Source organism: Vidua chalybeata, chromosome 24 (assembly GCF_026979565.1).
Source record: "Vidua chalybeata isolate OUT-0048 chromosome 24, bVidCha1 merged haplotype, whole genome shotgun sequence".
Lineage (NCBI taxonomy): Eukaryota > Metazoa > Chordata > Aves > Passeriformes > Viduidae > Vidua > Vidua chalybeata.
In genome coordinates, this window is record NC_071553.1 from 5023282 (window position 1) to 5038621 (window position 15340).

The window sequence follows — 15340 nt, forward strand, 5'->3', positions numbered from 1 at the left end:
GCACAGTGAGGCGGAGTGGGATATTTTAGGATCTGCTGGCAGCAGGGAGCCGAGGGCACAAATTACCGACCTCAGGGTGTTAAAACTGACTTTTGGGGACAGCCCCACGCAGTGCCAGCAGTGGCTTCTTGTGTGGGGACAATTCCAGCTGCTCAGCCCTGCCTGGGAAAGGAACTTTCCCTGCTGAGCTATTGTTCGGGGCTGAGGTCCTCCAGGAAGCAGCTGGATGGATGTGGATTGTTAGGATCTTACAGCCCTTCATCCCCAGGCACTGTGCTTATCCCAGCTTCCCACATCCTCCTTCCTGGGGTGTTAATGCCTCAAACATGTCAGGGAGCAGAGCCTCTGCCTGCTCCAGGGCTGGAAAATGGTGGATTCACATCCACTCATCCCCTGGGGGTGGAAGCAGAGGGTCTGCATGGATAAAGGGAGTGATGGCAATGCAGGGTGCCTGTGCCCTGTCCCCTGGGCTCAGAGGAGCATTTGAGCTGCCTGAGGCAGGTTTTAGCAGAGCTGCAGGATGCTGGATAGGAAGAGGTGACAGTGTCCTGTGGTCCCCAGCGTCCCTCAGTCCTGCCGTGCAGTTGGGAGCTGAGTTCAGGAGGAATCCCGTCCCCTTTGCAGCATTGCAGGAGAGTCGTGGAGAAATTTCCCCACTGACTGAGTGGTTAAACATGGGAACAGGCTCTCCAGGACAGTCACCTTCCCTGGGAGTGTTCCAAAATGAGTAGACACACACTCCAGGACACAGTTTAATGGGCATGGTGGTGAAAGATTGCACTTAATGACCTTGGAGGTCTTTTCCAACCTGAAAGACTCCAGGATTCTCTGACCCTGACCCTGGCCCCTGTGTCCCGGTGCAGGGGGATGTGGTGAGGCTGTTCCACGCTGAGCAGGAGAAGTTCCTCACCTGTGACGAGTACAAGGGCAAGCTGCACGTCTTCCTCCGCACCACCCTGCGCCAGTCAGCCACCTCGGCCACCAGCTCCAACGCCCTGTGGGAGGTGGAGGTGAGCAGGGAGGGTCTGGAGGGGCTGTTTGGAGACGTCCCAGTCCCTCCTGTGCTGTGGCTGAGCTCTCCCCTGCCTCTCCCAGGTGGTTCACCACGACCCGTGCCGAGGGGGAGCCGGGCACTGGAACGGCTTGTACCGCTTCAAGCACCTCGCCACGGGCAACTACCTGGCAGCAGAGGTAAGGGGGTGGCAGAGAGGTGCAGGAACGTGCCCTGGGGCTGTGGCAGCCCTTGCAAAGGCAGTGCCCACCTCAGGCAGGGAGTGATGCCCAGCGTTTCCTCTGGTCCTCTCTGGTTTGCTCTGCGAGCCCCTGGGACTCCTCCTTGCTGGCAGGAGATGTTGACACCTGACCACCAGCATCACTTAACCTGGTTTAGGACCAAACTTTCCCCCCTGAAATCCCCCAGTGGAGGGGTTCACTCGCTCAGATGGCTGCGTTTGGCTCCTTTTCTGGCCCAGGGGGACCGGAGGGGGTGGCTGGGGCGTTTCTGTGCTCACCCCATGCCAAGGGACCGACTGGCACAGCCCGGTGCGTTCAAAGTGGGACGTGACTCATCCTGCTGTCCTCGCCTGGCAGAGGCTGGGGGCAAAATCTGGGTCTGGAGGCACCATCTGCCAGGCTTTTCTGCTCCCTTTTAAGGCCAGCTCAAGGCCTCCTGGTAGAGGCACGAAGGAGTTGCTGCACTTGGATACTGGGGTGTGTCTGGCACTGCCAGCACCGAGGGCTGTGCGCTGCTGCCAGGGCAGCAGGGACATCCTGGGGATGCTCCCCAGCTCCCAGGACCTTTCCATCACTGCGGGATGGAAAATGACAAATGCTGGGGCTCTGAAATGGGTGCTTTAAACCCAAAGACACTCTGCTAACACTTGAAGGCAAAAGAAGATCTCAGACTGAGCCCATCCTGGGCTGGTGCTGCTCACTGGGAACTCAGCCTGGAGCCTCCAGGGAGCTCTTGCTGCCACACAAGAGCCCAGATCTGCTCCCCTGGGCTCCCCCATCCTCCTCCCAGGGCTGGGACACCGTGCACTGGGCGCAGGTCACACCCTCCAGCCCCACCCGGGCAGGTTTCCCTCTCTGTGTTCAGGGAAGGCAGGAACAGGGATCACACACCATCCCCAGGGGTTTGGAGGGACCGAGCAGGAGGACTGACAGCTGCTTTTCATCTCCCTCTTTAACTTTTCAGGAAAACCCAAGTTATAAAGGAGACGTGGCTGAGCCCAAAGCAGCGCCCACGGTGAGCAGAACCGCTGCTGCCACTGCCCCAACCACGCCAGCTCTCAGCAAGGGCCTAAAAGCAGAGAAATGCCCCAAAACAGAGCCCTGTGAGGGGACTACAGCTGAGTTTGTCCCATGGTGCCAGCCCAGCATCCCCTGCCCTGCACTTAGAGCAGTGTCCCGCCTGTGAGAGGGCCCTGCCAAAACCTCTCAGAGGGGTCCCAGTGCATGTTGGCTCCCCAGGCCACAGGGAAATGCTTGGTAGATGAGAGAGCTGGAGGTTCAGGGGGGTTTTTCTGCGCTGTTGGTGAGGTTTGGATCGGGGGGGACCTCGTAGCTCAGCTGCATCCACGCCGCTTGTGCTCCGCTCGTGCGAGGCTCAGCCCCAGCAACGCTTGTGCTGCGTCCCCCCCGATGCCGTGGGGGCAGGGGACCCCCGAGCCGGGCTCAGAGACCCCCTCCCCACCGTGCAGGGGGGCAGCAGCCGTGCCAGCCGCAGGAACACCGGGGAGAAGATCAAGTACCGGCTGGTGGCCGTGCCCCACGGCAACGACATCGCCTCCCTCTTCGAGCTGGACCCCACCACGCTGCAGAAGACGGATTCCTTCGTCCCACGGTACGGCAGCGGGGTCGGGATGAGGGGAGGGGGCTGAGTGCTGGGGGAAGGGCAGTGCTGGCGTGTCCCCGTGGGGGTCACTTTGCCAGGACACTCTGTGGGGGTCACTCAGCCGGACATTGTGCTGTTGGCAGGAACTCCTACGTGAGGCTGCGCCACCTCTGCACCAACACCTGGATCCAGAGCACCAACGTGCCCATCGACATCGATGAGGAGAGGCCCATCCGCCTCATGGTACGGCCCCGCTCCCTCCTCTCTCCCTGGGGCTGTTCCCTGTTCCCCGAGAGCTCTTAGGCTGCTCCTTCCCTCGCAGCACCTAGAGACTGAAACACCCTGGATGATCCAAAGGGGTGGCTGGACACCACCCTGGAGCCCCCTGCAGTCAGCCAGAGCCCAGCCCAGCCCCTCTGATGGGGACAAACTGGGTCACTGGTGTCAGCAGGGGTGGTGGCAGATGGTGGGGACACGCCTGGCACGGCCCTGTCTGTGTGATGCTGCTTCTCCGTTGCTTCCCAGCTGGGCACGTGCCCCACCAAAGAGGACAAAGAAGCTTTTGCCATCGTCTCCGTGCCCGTGTCTGAGATCCGGGACCTGGACTTTGCCAACGACGCCAGCTCCATGCTGGCCAGCGTGGTGGAGAAGATGAACGAGGGTTTCCTCAGCCAGAACGACCGGAGGTAAAAGGCCCCTGGGAGATGGGGCCGTGCTGGGCTCCTCCAAGGGCTCCCCAGCAGGACGGGGCCCCTGCCTGGTGCTGGTGCCAGTGCTGCCCTCACCTCCCTGCCCACAGCCCCCGTCCACGCCTGCTTCTCCCAAAGCCTGGCGAGGAAACCAGATAACGGCACAGCCCCGCTCTGGCCCCTCCTAGGAAAATATCCTAGAAAAATATCCCAGAAAAATATCCTAGAAAAATATCCGAGGGGCTGGGAGATGGCCCCACGATAGGGGCCTTAGTCACTGTATTATTTTTAGGTGGGTGGGTTCTTGGTGCTTCCTGAGCAAACACAGATCCCTGTGGGACAGAGTGAGCGACTTCCGCCCCGCCAGCCTGGCCCATGGGGGTGACCATGGGGGCAGTGGCGTTAAATGCAGAATCCCTGGTGTAAGCCACAAGCAAAGCCCCTCAGACATTCACCCTGGCGCGTATGGGAGCCATAGGGGCTGCAGATCCAGCCATTGACTTCCATCAGGGAGTGCAGGATGGGCCAGCAGCTCCCCTGGCAGGTTTCTGAGGCTCTTTGGTCCCCAAAACCCACCAGCATCACTGCAGGGTCCTGAGTCTGGGCAGGTGAGCAGCCCCCAGCCCGCTCACCCCGTGTCCCTTGGCAGGTTTGTGATCCAGCTGCTGGAGGACTTGGTGTTTTTTGTCAGTGATGTCCCCAACAACGGCCAGAACGTGCTGGACATCGTGGTGACCAAGCCCAACCGGGAGCGGCAGAAGCTGATGCGGGAGCAGAACATCCTGAAGCAGGTGGGTGGCCCTGGGGCCCTGCATCCCAGCAAGGCTGGGACATGTCCTGTCCTGCTCAGGGCCACTCTGGGGGCCAGAGGGATGGAAAACACCATGGAGGAGGGTCTGGCCTCCAGCTCATGCCATGGTGTCCAGCCACGCACAGGGGGGCTGGTGTGGAGCAGGACACAGCCCTGATCTCTGCTTTTGGGCAGATCTTTGGGATCCTGAAGGCCCCTTTCAAGGACAAGGGCGGGGAAGGGCCCCTGGTGAGGCTGGAAGAGCTGTCGGACCAGAAGAACGCTCCTTACCAATACATGTTCCGCCTGTGCTACCGCGTGCTCCGGCACTCCCAGGAGGATTACCGCAAGAACCAGGTGCCGGGGGGTGACTCCCCGCCCCCGTGGAGCCTCGGGGGGCAAGGGGGGGACATGGCTCACGGCCCCTCTGTGCCCGCTGCAGGAGCACATCGCCAAGCAGTTCGGGATGATGCAGTCCCAGATCGGCTACGACATCCTGGCCGAGGACACCATCACGGCCCTGCTGCACAACAACCGCAAGCTGCTGGAGAAGCACATCACCAAGACCGAGGTGGAGACCTTCGTCAGCCTGGTGCGCAAGAACCGCGAGCCACGGTGCGTGGGGGGCCCTGCGGGGTGGGAGGGGAAGGGGGGAGCCATGGGGACCCCCCCCCTGATGGCAGAGCTGCCTCTCCCCGGCAGGTTTTTGGATTATCTCTCGGATCTCTGCGTGTCCAACCACATCGCCATCCCCGTCACCCAGGAGCTGATCTGCAAGTGCGTGCTGGACTCGAAGAACAGCGACATCCTCATCAAAACCGAGTGAGTGGCTGAGGGAGAGGTTTTCCACATCAGGGGTTTGTCGTGGCACCCACCAAAGCCTCTCACTCTGCAGCTGGACAGAGGAGAGAAAATTTATCGAAGGGTTCATTGGTTGGGATAAGAAGCAGGAGAATTCACTCATCAAATACAACCACAGGCGAAACAGGCTCTAGTTAGGGATATGAATTAAGTTTATTCTTAACTAAATCAGAGCAGGACAATGAGAAGGTAAATAAAACCCTCACACCTTCTCCCCACCCTACAAGAAACCCACGACAGGATGGGCCTGGTCCCACTGAAGCTCCATCACCTCTTGAGGTGCAGCCCCTCCATCCATGGGAGCATCTCCAGATTTCCCCTCTCCTGTCCCAGGCTGAGGCCAGTGAAGGAGATGTCCCAGACCCACGAGTACCTGAGCATCGAGTACTTGGAGGAGGAGGTCTGGCTCACCTGGACGGACAAGAACAACGACCACCACGAGAAAAGCATCCGGCAGCTGGCGCAGGAGGCCCGGGCTGGCAACGCCCATGACGAGAACGTCCTCAGCTACTACAGGTGATGCTCCTGTGGCACCTCCTGTCCAGGTGAGGCTGTGAGGGTTGCACGGCCTCACTCCCTCTCCCCCTCACCCCTGGGCAGGTACCAGCTGAAGCTCTTTGCCCGCATGTGCCTGGACCGCCAGTACCTGGCCATCAAGGAGATCTCCCAGCAGCTGGGGGTGGACCTGATCTTCCTGTGCATGGCAGATGAGATGCTGCCCTTCGACCTGCGCGCCTCCTTCTGCCACCTCATGCTGCACGTGCACGTGGACAGGGACCCCCAGGAGCTGGTGATGCCCGTGAAGTTTGCACGGCTCTGGACAGAGATCCCCACAGCCATCACCATCAAAGAGTGAGACACGCCAGGGCTCGGGATGGCTCTGAGGGACAGGGCAGGACAGGGGGTGGCAGATGCCGTGGCAGGGAGTTTGTGGAGTGACCTGGGCGGGTCTGAGCCCTCAGAAGGAAGTGGGCTCCGTCTGTCACGCCATCACTGCTGGTCACGGTGGCTCAGGCGCCGCCTGGACAGCGCTCCTGCCAGCTGGGTGTGAGGACACCCGCTGTCCCCAGCTCACCCCGACGTGTCCCCTTGCAGCTACGACTCCAACCTCAACGTCTCGCGTGATGACAAGAAGAACAAGTTTGCCAGCACCATGGAGTTTGTGGAGGACTATCTCAACAACGTGGTGAGCGAGGCCGTGCCCTTCGCCAACGAGGAGAAGAACAAGCTCACCTTCGAGGTGCGGGCAGTGCCGGTGTCGCCGGCACCTTGCAGGGTGTGACACGGTCTGGCTGCTGCTGCTCCTGCAATGTCCCTGTCCCCCACCACGGATTCTCCTGCTCAGCCCTGAGCAGGGCGAGGTCTGGAGCTGCCTTGTCCTTCCCCAGGTCGTCAGCCTTGCCCACAACCTCATCTACTTCGGCTTCTACAGCTTCAGCGAGCTGCTGCGCCTGACACGGACCCTGCTGGGCATCATCGACTGCGTCCAGAACCCTCAGCTGATGATGCAGGCTGTCTACAATGACGAGGTGACAGGTGAGTCCCTGTTCATGGCCAGGGAGGTGTTTTCATAGTCTGCCCAGTGTTTTCCATGGTCTGTCCAGTGCTTTCCAGTTTTTCTGACGAGAAAACCAGACACTGGCTTGCTGATGTGGCTGGGTGTGCAGTAGAACGTGGGGTAGTGAGCCCTTGCCCGTGTCAAAACAAATATTCAGTGCCTTCTGCCCATTCTCTGCTTTAGTCCAGGGCATTTTCCAGTCCAAGTGGGTCCTTCCTTGGTCCTCTGCCACCTCCCTCTCCACCCACGCTAACTGTGGCTGCCTCCACAGGGAAGAACGTGCGGAGGTCGATCCAGGGCGTGGGGCAGATGATGTCCACCATGGTGCTGAGCAGGAAACAGTCCATCTTCAGCCCCCCCAGCCTCAGCACCGGCTCTGCCCCGGAGCAAGTGGACAGAGGGAGGAGCATTGAGAACGAGAACATTGTGGTGATGGAGACCAAGCTGAAGATCCTGGAGATCTTGCAGGTTGGAGCCAAAAGAGCGGTGGGACCTGTGGGATGGGGGTGTGGAATGTGATTTTCTCAAGCAGGGGCACAGCTGGCATGAAGAGGGCACTCGGTCACTTCTGGTTTCTCCTTCCTTGCTGCCTCCAGTTCATCCTGAACGTGCGGCTGGACTACAGGATCTCCTACCTGCTCTCTGTCTTCAAGAAGGAGTTTGTGGAGGTTTACCCCATGCAGGACAGCGCGGCCGATGGGACAGCTCCAGCCTTTGACTCCACAAGTAACTCTCCCACTTTGCTCCTGGTGCACCCCCAGCTCAGCAACCCCCAGGGGCTGGGAGGACACAGGTGGCAGAGGTGACATCTCCAGCAGAAGTGACATCTCCAGCAGCTGCTGCTGGCAGGGGGCAGGGGGAGATGGAGTTTGTGTTTTGGTGGGGACGGGATCAGGGAGCTGGGTTGGTTCCTGTGGGCTCCTGCCAAGACACAGGGCTGGCATTGTCCACCCTTGTCACTCCCTTCCTCTCCCTGCAGCCGCAGCCATGAACCTGGACCGGATCGGGGAACACGCCGAGGCCATGTTTGGTGTGGGGTGAGTCCCTGCCCCCCAAGCCCCCCTGGCCATAGGGCCCTTCCCCTTCTGCCCACCCCGCCCAGGCTGGTGATGAGCAGGATGAGCCTCTAAAGGCTCTAAAGCTGTCCCCGTCAGCCCCTGAGCTCCGTGTTAACGCCCAGCGCTTCCATCCCGCTCCAGGAAGTCGAGCAGCATGTTGGAGGTGGATGACGAGGGAGGGAGGATGTTCCTGCGGGTGCTGATCCACCTGACCATGCACGACTACCCCCCGCTCATCTCCGGCTCCCTGCAGCTCCTCTTCAAGCACTTCAGCCAGAGGCAGGAGGTCCTGCACACCTTCAAACAGGTGACGCTGAGGGGACCCGGAGCATCCCACGCCTGGCTGCGGGTGGGGGACGTGGCGTGGATCCTGGCCCTTTCCTTGGGAGGGAGATCTGGGAGTGGGATTTGTGCCCCAAACTGGAAACCCCTGGGAATGTCGCTGCAGGTCCAGCTCCTGATCTCAGCCCAGGATGTGGAGAACTACAAGGTGATCAAGTCGGAGCTGGACAAACTCCGCACGATGGTGGAGAAATCGGAGCTCTGGGTGGACAAGAAGGGCAGCACCAAAGGGGACAGCACAGGGGAGGGGAACAAGAAGGAGAAGAAGGAGGTGAGAGCCCTGAGCAAGATCCTGGGATCCAGGGTGGGGAAGGAGTGGGAGGCAGGGGGCAGCTCACCTTAATCCAACACCTGATGCCTCTCGATGGGGAGGCTCCAGAGGGTCCTGGGGGTGTGGCTGGAGGGGCACGGTGTGACCCCAGTGCTGTCGTGTCCCCTGCAGCACGGTGCTGATGAGGAGGTCATTGCTCCAGGAGAGAAGAGCAGCGAGAACTACCAGATAGTGAAGGGGGTGAGTGAGACCACACCCCGCTGCACCAGCAGGAAGGAAAGGGGCGAAATCCTGGGGGGGATTTCCAAGTTCTGCTGTGCTTCAGTAGAAACAAGTCCAAGCCTGGTTTGCTCCTGCCAGCTGAGCACAGGGAAAAGCTGTCACATCCCTGCACTGGGGGGACTGGAGGGACTGGGTGGGTGACAGCTGTGAGGGCTGTGCACGGAGGATCCCTGAGCGGGGCTGAGATTTGTGAGCAAAGCAGGGAACACCCGGGATTACAGAGGGAACACCTGGAATGCAAAGCAGCCCCGGTGCTGGTGACCATCCTGAGTGGCCCCAGGCTCAGCCCCTGCCCGCCGTGGTCCCTCTGTCCCCAGATCCTGGAGAGGCTCAACAAGATGTGCGGGGTGGGGGAGCAGGTGCGCAAGAAGCAGCAGCGCCTGCTGAAGAACATGGACGCCCACAAAGTGATGCTGGACCTGCTGCAGATCCCCTATGAGAAGGTGGGTGGACAGAAACCAACTGGTCCTGAGTGCCCAGGGCAAAGGGGGCACGCAGGGACCCCCCTGAGTGGCCTCCTGCCACTCCCGTCCCTCTCAGCTCCGTGTGTTTCTCCTCTGTCTCCTCCTCAGGGGGATGCCAAGATGATGGAGATCCTCAAGTTCACCCACCAGTTCCTGCAGAAGTTTTGTGCTGGCAACCAGGAGAACCAGGCCCTGCTGCACAAACACCTCAACCTGTTCCTGACCCCGGGGGTAAGGAGAGGACACGGAGGGGCAGCAGCACAGGGAGGGAATTCGGCACCACTCCTGGGGCTGAGAGCACGGGATGGAAAAGCCAGGGGGAGACAGCAGGCAGGGCAGGAGCTGGGGACAGCTCCTGCAGCCCCCTGACCTCACTCTGCCCCTTGTCCCCAGCTGCTGGAGGCGGAGACGATGCAGCACATCTTCCTCAACAACTACCAGCTGTGCTCGGAGATCAACGAGACGGTGCCGCAGCACTTCATCCACTGCGTGGCCACCCACGGCCGCCACGTCCAGTACCTCGACTTCCTGCACACCATCATCAAGGCCGAGGGCAAGTACGTCAAGAAGTGCCAGGACATGATCATGACTGAGGTGAGGACCTCTCCTGTGGGGCAGGAGTGGGGGAGGAAGCAGGACAAGGCTCTTGCAACCTGCAGCGTTGGCTTCTTCCTTGAGAAGAGCCTTCCAGCCATGCTGGCTCCTCCCTGGAACCAGCCAGCCCCAGTGCTGCTGGCCGTCTTGAGTGGCCATCAACCATCTCCAGGGGCTCAATGCAAGGTCCACGAGTCAGTTTGGGAGTCCCACAGTTTTTGATTGCACTGCAAATGCCTGGTTTTCTCTGTAAACACAAATCCCTGTCCCCCTTTCCGGCCACTGCTGCTCATCCCCCACTGCAGAGGGGACACCACTGGCCTTGGAGGCTTCTGACCTTCCTTTTTCAGAGTGGTGACCACTGAGCACTGAGCACTGACCCTTCCCTGCAGCTCACCAACGCCGGGGACGACGTGGTGGTTTTCTACAACGACAAGGCTTCGCTGGCCACCCTGCTGGAGATGATGACGGCGGCCAGGGATGGGGTGGAGGAGAACAGCCCCCTGATGTACCACATCTCCCTGGTGGACCTGCTGGCGGCCTGCGCCGAGGGCAAGAACGTCTACACCGAGATCAAGTGCACGTCCCTGCTGCCCCTGGAGGACGTGGTGCGGGTGGTGACACACGAGGACTGCATCACGGAGGTGCGGGGTGGCAGCCAGGAGGACACTGGGGCTCTGCACTGATTGTCCCCTGACTGTCCCTGCCCCTTTCCCCCTCCCTGACAGGTGAAGATGGCCTACGTGAACTTTGTCAACCACTGCTACGTGGACACGGAGGTGGAGATGAAGGAGATCTACACCAGCAACCACATCTGGACCCTCTTTGAGAACTTCACCCTGGACATGGCCCAGGTGCGTGGGGAGGGTTGGGTGGGAGGGACACAGCAGTGGTGGCTTGGATGGGGACGGGGTGGTGTCACCAAGGCTCCCTTGAGGGCATGGATATAAATGTGGGACCTCATATAGGCACATCCCACGGCTCAGTGCGGTCGCAGCCTCTGGGCAGACACGAGCTGGCCCTGGTGCCATCAGGGTCCTCCCTGTCCTCACAGATGTGCAAGAAGCGGGAGAAGCGCCTGCCAGACGCCACGCTGGAGAAGTACGTGCTGACAGTGGTGCTGGACACCATCAACGCGTTCTTCAGCTCGCCCTTCTCGGAGAACAGCACCTCGCTGCAGGTGGCAAGGGTGGCCAGGGCGGCAGGGGGAGGACAGCGCCTCAGCCAGGCCCCCAAAACACGGTTTGGATGCGTGTGCTGACACTCCTGTCTCCTCCAGACCCACCAGACCATCGTGGTGCAGCTTCTCCAGTCCACCATGAGGCTGCTGGAGTGCCCGTGGCTGCAGCAGCAGCACAAGAGCTCGGTGGAGTCCTGCATCCGCACGCTGGCCATGGTCGGTAAGGAGCTGCTGCTGTGCCCAGGGGACAGGGGACAGGGCCACCCTGGGCTGTCTCTGCCCAGCAGCGAGCAGGACACCCTGTCCCTCCTGTGGGGGTGGCAGGACACCACGGTGAGGGGCTGCCAGCTGGGGATGGGGACACTCAGCTCTGGGATGTGCTTCTCTTTGAGCTTCATCTCAGCACGCCCAAGGTAATGTGGGGATAACCAGAGCCTGGGCTTGGCTGGGAGCTCCCTGGTGTGTCCCTGGCCGGACACAAAGCCAGCGCTGACAGTGGTTTTCCCTGGCCAGGACTTTGCCCTCGGTGTGCAGCTGCCTGACTCAGGCTGAGGGCTGTTAGCACTGAGTCACCCTGGAAAGGATTGCTGGTGGCTGGGCTCTGGGTGGGGATTTCCCTTTGGAATTCCAGGCAGGGTGTTTGCAGCCTCCCCACGCTGGGCTTTCCCAACCAAAAACTGGGGCTGGCGCCAGTTTCCACCCTGCGTGGGGCTGTGGGTGTTGGGATGTGTGGGAACACTCCAGCCCGTACTGGCCTGGAGGCGTTTACTGGTGTATTTACCCCAAATCTCTGCTGAACACTGGTGAAGGGGTGCCCAGACAGGGTGGCAGGACCCAGCTGGGCGGCGGCTGTGCCCACCCCATCCATCCCCGTGTCCCGCAGCCAAGAGCCGCTCCATCGCGCTGCCCATGGACCTGGACGCCCACGTGAGCTCCCTGCTCAACAGCAGCTCCACCAGCACGGTGCAGAGGAACACCTCGAGCTACAAGGCGGCCACACGCACCTTCCCCCGCGTGTCCACCACCCCCAACCAGTGGGACTACAAGAACATCATCGAGAAGCTGCAGGTAACAGGGCAGGGCGTGGCGGGGCTCAGGTGGCAGGAGGGCGCTGGCGTTGCAGGGTCCCTCTCTCGTGTGTCCCCCCCTGGCTCTGAAGGGGCGTGCTGTGGCTTGCAGGACATCATCAGCGCCCTGGAGGATCGCCTGAAGCCGCTGGTGGAGGCCGAGCTGTCCGTGCTGGTGGATGTCCTGCACCGGCCGGAGCTGCTCTTCATGGAGGGCACGGAGGCGTTCCAGCGATGCGAGAGCGGGGGGTTCCTGTCCAAGTGAGGCTGGTTTGGGACTGCCCTGAGGGTGCTGGGAAGGGTTTGGGACCCTCATCCTGCGTGGGCTGTGCATCCCTGCGTGCCTGCAGCCTGGAGGGGTGCTGGGGGTGGTTCCCTCAGGGATCCCCGGGTCCCTCCCAGCTCTGTGACAATGGCTTTGCTGTGCCAGGCTGGTGCAGCACACCAAGGACCTCATGGAGACAGAGGAGAAGCTCTGCATCAAGGTGCTGAGGACGCTGCAGCAGATGCTGGTGAAGAGGAACAAGTATGGAGAGAGGGTGAGCGCCGTGATCTGTGTCCATGCAGCCCCACTCCCAGGCTGGCAGAGCCCACCCTGGGCACCCAGGGGTGCTCAGCTGGTTCTGCCCTGGCCCCCACCTTGGCACGGGGACACTGGTGACATTTGTTTGCCTTGGCAGGGCAACCTGCTGCGGAAAATGCTCATGAACAACTACCTGCAGAACAAGAGGTCCAGCTCCAAGGGGGAGATGGGGGACGCTGCTGGGGGAGGTGAGTGCCCCTCTCCTGCCCCTTCCCCTCAAATTCCCAGCTCCCAAACAGCGATGGGACCAGGTCTGTGGCTGGTTGCCATGGCTCCACCTCCACGGGAGCAGAGGATGTGGGGAGGTGAAGGGATGGCACTGAGGTGCCCCGGCAGTGGTGGAGCTGTGCTGGCTCTGTGCTGGCAGCACATCACATCCCTCCTTGTCCTCTCACGCAGGCCAGGACCAGGACTGGTCGGCCATCGCCGCTGTCCAGTGCCGGCTGGACCGCGAAGGGGCCACCAAGTTGGTGGCTGACCTCATCATGAACACCAAGAACGAGAAGATCTTCCAGGAGAGCATCCTGCTGGCCATCCGCCTGCTGGATGGAGGCAACACCGAGATCCAGGTGCTGAGGGGCAGCAGAGGTTGATGTGGGCAGTGTGAGGGTCCAGGGCTCAGCCTCGAGCAGTGGGTTTGGCCAAAACACCTCTTGTTTGTGCTGAAATGTGATGATTTTGAGTTTCCCAGCTCCACGGCTGGATGAAGGGCTGGAGGCTGTGGGAAGAGCAGGTGGTTCCAGGTTGTTTCTGGAGTTCTGCTGATGCCCTCTGCTGGGAATTCCTAAAATGGCTCAGGGCTGCAGCGCTTGTGGGGGACCTCCAGGGTTATCCCAAACCCTTTGCCACAGGGAAGCTGAAAAATGGTGTGTGCAAATCCCAGTGGGGCTCCAGCAAAAAGCAGGTCATCCTGGGCAATGTCTGGAGCGCTGAGGCTGCTGCCCAGAGGGACAGGCAGGGACACTTTGGAGGCCGTGGTGGGGACCTGAACGAGTGTCCTTTCACCAGAAATCCTTTTACAACCTCATGACGAGCGACAAGAAGTCCGAGAAGTTCTTCAAGGTTCTGCACGACCGGATGAAGAAGGCGCAGCAGGAGACCAAGTCCACGGTGTCGGTGAACATGAGTGACATCGGGAACAAGCCCCGCGAGGACAAGGACGAGCCAGACCCTGGCACCAAAGGTACGGGGCTGTGTCCCCTTGTCCCCTCGGCAGGGCCAGCACTGGCTCGGTGACAGCCTGAGCCGACGAGGGGACAATTCCCTCCAGGACGAGGAGACACCTTCCTGATGCCCGGCACCCCCACGCGGTACCCGATGGCCGTGGGGTTCAGGAAGGGCCACGACCCCGGGGAGCAGGGCCAGAACAACGAGATGGGGGTGACGGTGCTGATCATGGAGCCCATCCTGCGCTTCCTGCAGCTGCTCTGCGAGAACCACAACCGCGACCTGCAGGTTGGTGCTGGGTTAGGGGAAGGTTGGGATCTGCCCCAGTTTTTGGCCCCAAAATGCTGTGGCACCCAGCAGCTCTGTGCCTCAGTTTCCCCATGTGCGGTGCACCATCCAGCTTGGGGTTGTGGGAGGAGTTCATGGCAGGACTGGCTGTGGGACTGAGGTCTGTAGGTTACAGGGGCGGTCCCAGCCCAAATGTCCCTGAAACTGCAGCTGGAGGGTGTGGGGAGAGAGGGATCAGGACCCCACTGCTGGGCTCTGCTCCACAGAACTTCCTGCGGTGCCAGAACAACAAAACCAACTACAACCTGGTGTGTGAGACGCTGCAGTTCCTGGACATCATGTGTGGCAGCACCACGGGCGGGCTGGGGCTGCTTGGCCTCTACATCAACGAGTACAACGTGGCTCTCATCACCCAGACCCTGGAGACCCTGACCGAGTACTGCCAGGGGCCCTGCCACGAGAACCAGGTCCGGGGCTCATTCCCCAAACCTCCTCACACACCAGGGGAGCTTTTGGCGGGGATGTGGGGGAAGCAGGGACAGGTTTTGGGTTCAGAGTGTGAGCAGGAGCAGCACGTGGGCAGCAGAGGTCACAGCGTTCCTGCACAGGTCACCAGCTGCTGCTTGGCTGCAAAATGGGGTGATGCAGATGGGGGGGTAAATAATTCAGTGGTGTGAACGGGGCTCTTTGCAGGGAGAGGGGAGGTTTGGGGGCCCAGCGCCGCAGGCAGGGCTGTGTTCCAGACCAGGGCTGTGCTGGAGGGAGGACTGGCAGGATCTGTGGGATAACACACTGCCCGACTCCCCCAGAGCTGCATCGTGACCCACGAGTCCAACGGGATCGACATCATCACGGCCCTGATCCTAAACGACATCAGCCCCCTCTGCAAGTACCGGATGGACCTGGTCCTGCAGCTGAAGGTGCACGGAGGCCTGGGCTGGGGTGGTGGGGACGTGTCCCTGTGTCACTGCGTGTGTCACTGCGTGTGTTACTGCGTGTCACTGCGTGTCACTGCGTGTGTCACGCCTGTGTCACTGTGTGTCACTCTGTGTGTCACTGTGTGTGTCACTGCGTGTGTCACTGTGCGTGTCACTGCGTGTCACTGCGTGTGTCACGCCTGTGTCACGCCTGTGTCACTGTGTGTGTCACTGCGTGTGTCACTGCGTGTGTTACTGCGTGTCACTGCGTGTCACTGCGTGTGTCACGCCTGTGTCACTGTGTGTGTTACTGCGTGTCACTGCGTGTGTCACTGCGTGTGTCACGCCTGTGTCACTGTGTGTCACTCTGTGTGTCACTGCGTGTGTCACTGC

At 60.9% G+C, this 15340-nt stretch overlaps 1 protein-coding gene across 1 annotated transcript in view; it reads left to right on the forward strand.

Moving 5' to 3' along the window:
* Window positions 1-15340, forward strand: part of ITPR3 (inositol 1,4,5-trisphosphate receptor type 3) — a 36276-nt gene that overhangs the window by 12061 nt on the left and 8875 nt on the right. The window contains exons 8-43 of the mRNA XM_053963662.1: window positions 864-1010; window positions 1096-1191; window positions 2198-2248; window positions 2703-2845; window positions 2980-3079; window positions 3362-3522; window positions 4175-4316; window positions 4511-4672; window positions 4758-4930; window positions 5018-5137; window positions 5510-5692; window positions 5777-6028; window positions 6272-6416; window positions 6565-6712; window positions 7006-7202; window positions 7331-7460; window positions 7714-7771; window positions 7934-8099; window positions 8241-8405; window positions 8577-8645; window positions 9005-9130; window positions 9260-9382; window positions 9545-9745; window positions 10138-10389; window positions 10474-10599; window positions 10800-10925; window positions 11025-11145; window positions 11809-11993; window positions 12105-12253; window positions 12423-12531; window positions 12673-12763; window positions 12975-13144; window positions 13584-13758; window positions 13846-14030; window positions 14297-14497; window positions 14840-14950. Coding sequence (XP_053819637.1) covers window positions 864-1010; window positions 1096-1191; window positions 2198-2248; window positions 2703-2845; window positions 2980-3079; window positions 3362-3522; window positions 4175-4316; window positions 4511-4672; window positions 4758-4930; window positions 5018-5137; window positions 5510-5692; window positions 5777-6028; window positions 6272-6416; window positions 6565-6712; window positions 7006-7202; window positions 7331-7460; window positions 7714-7771; window positions 7934-8099; window positions 8241-8405; window positions 8577-8645; window positions 9005-9130; window positions 9260-9382; window positions 9545-9745; window positions 10138-10389; window positions 10474-10599; window positions 10800-10925; window positions 11025-11145; window positions 11809-11993; window positions 12105-12253; window positions 12423-12531; window positions 12673-12763; window positions 12975-13144; window positions 13584-13758; window positions 13846-14030; window positions 14297-14497; window positions 14840-14950 — 5259 coding nt within the window. The remainder of the gene's footprint in view (window positions 1-863; window positions 1011-1095; window positions 1192-2197; window positions 2249-2702; window positions 2846-2979; window positions 3080-3361; window positions 3523-4174; window positions 4317-4510; window positions 4673-4757; window positions 4931-5017; window positions 5138-5509; window positions 5693-5776; window positions 6029-6271; window positions 6417-6564; window positions 6713-7005; window positions 7203-7330; window positions 7461-7713; window positions 7772-7933; window positions 8100-8240; window positions 8406-8576; window positions 8646-9004; window positions 9131-9259; window positions 9383-9544; window positions 9746-10137; window positions 10390-10473; window positions 10600-10799; window positions 10926-11024; window positions 11146-11808; window positions 11994-12104; window positions 12254-12422; window positions 12532-12672; window positions 12764-12974; window positions 13145-13583; window positions 13759-13845; window positions 14031-14296; window positions 14498-14839; window positions 14951-15340) is intronic.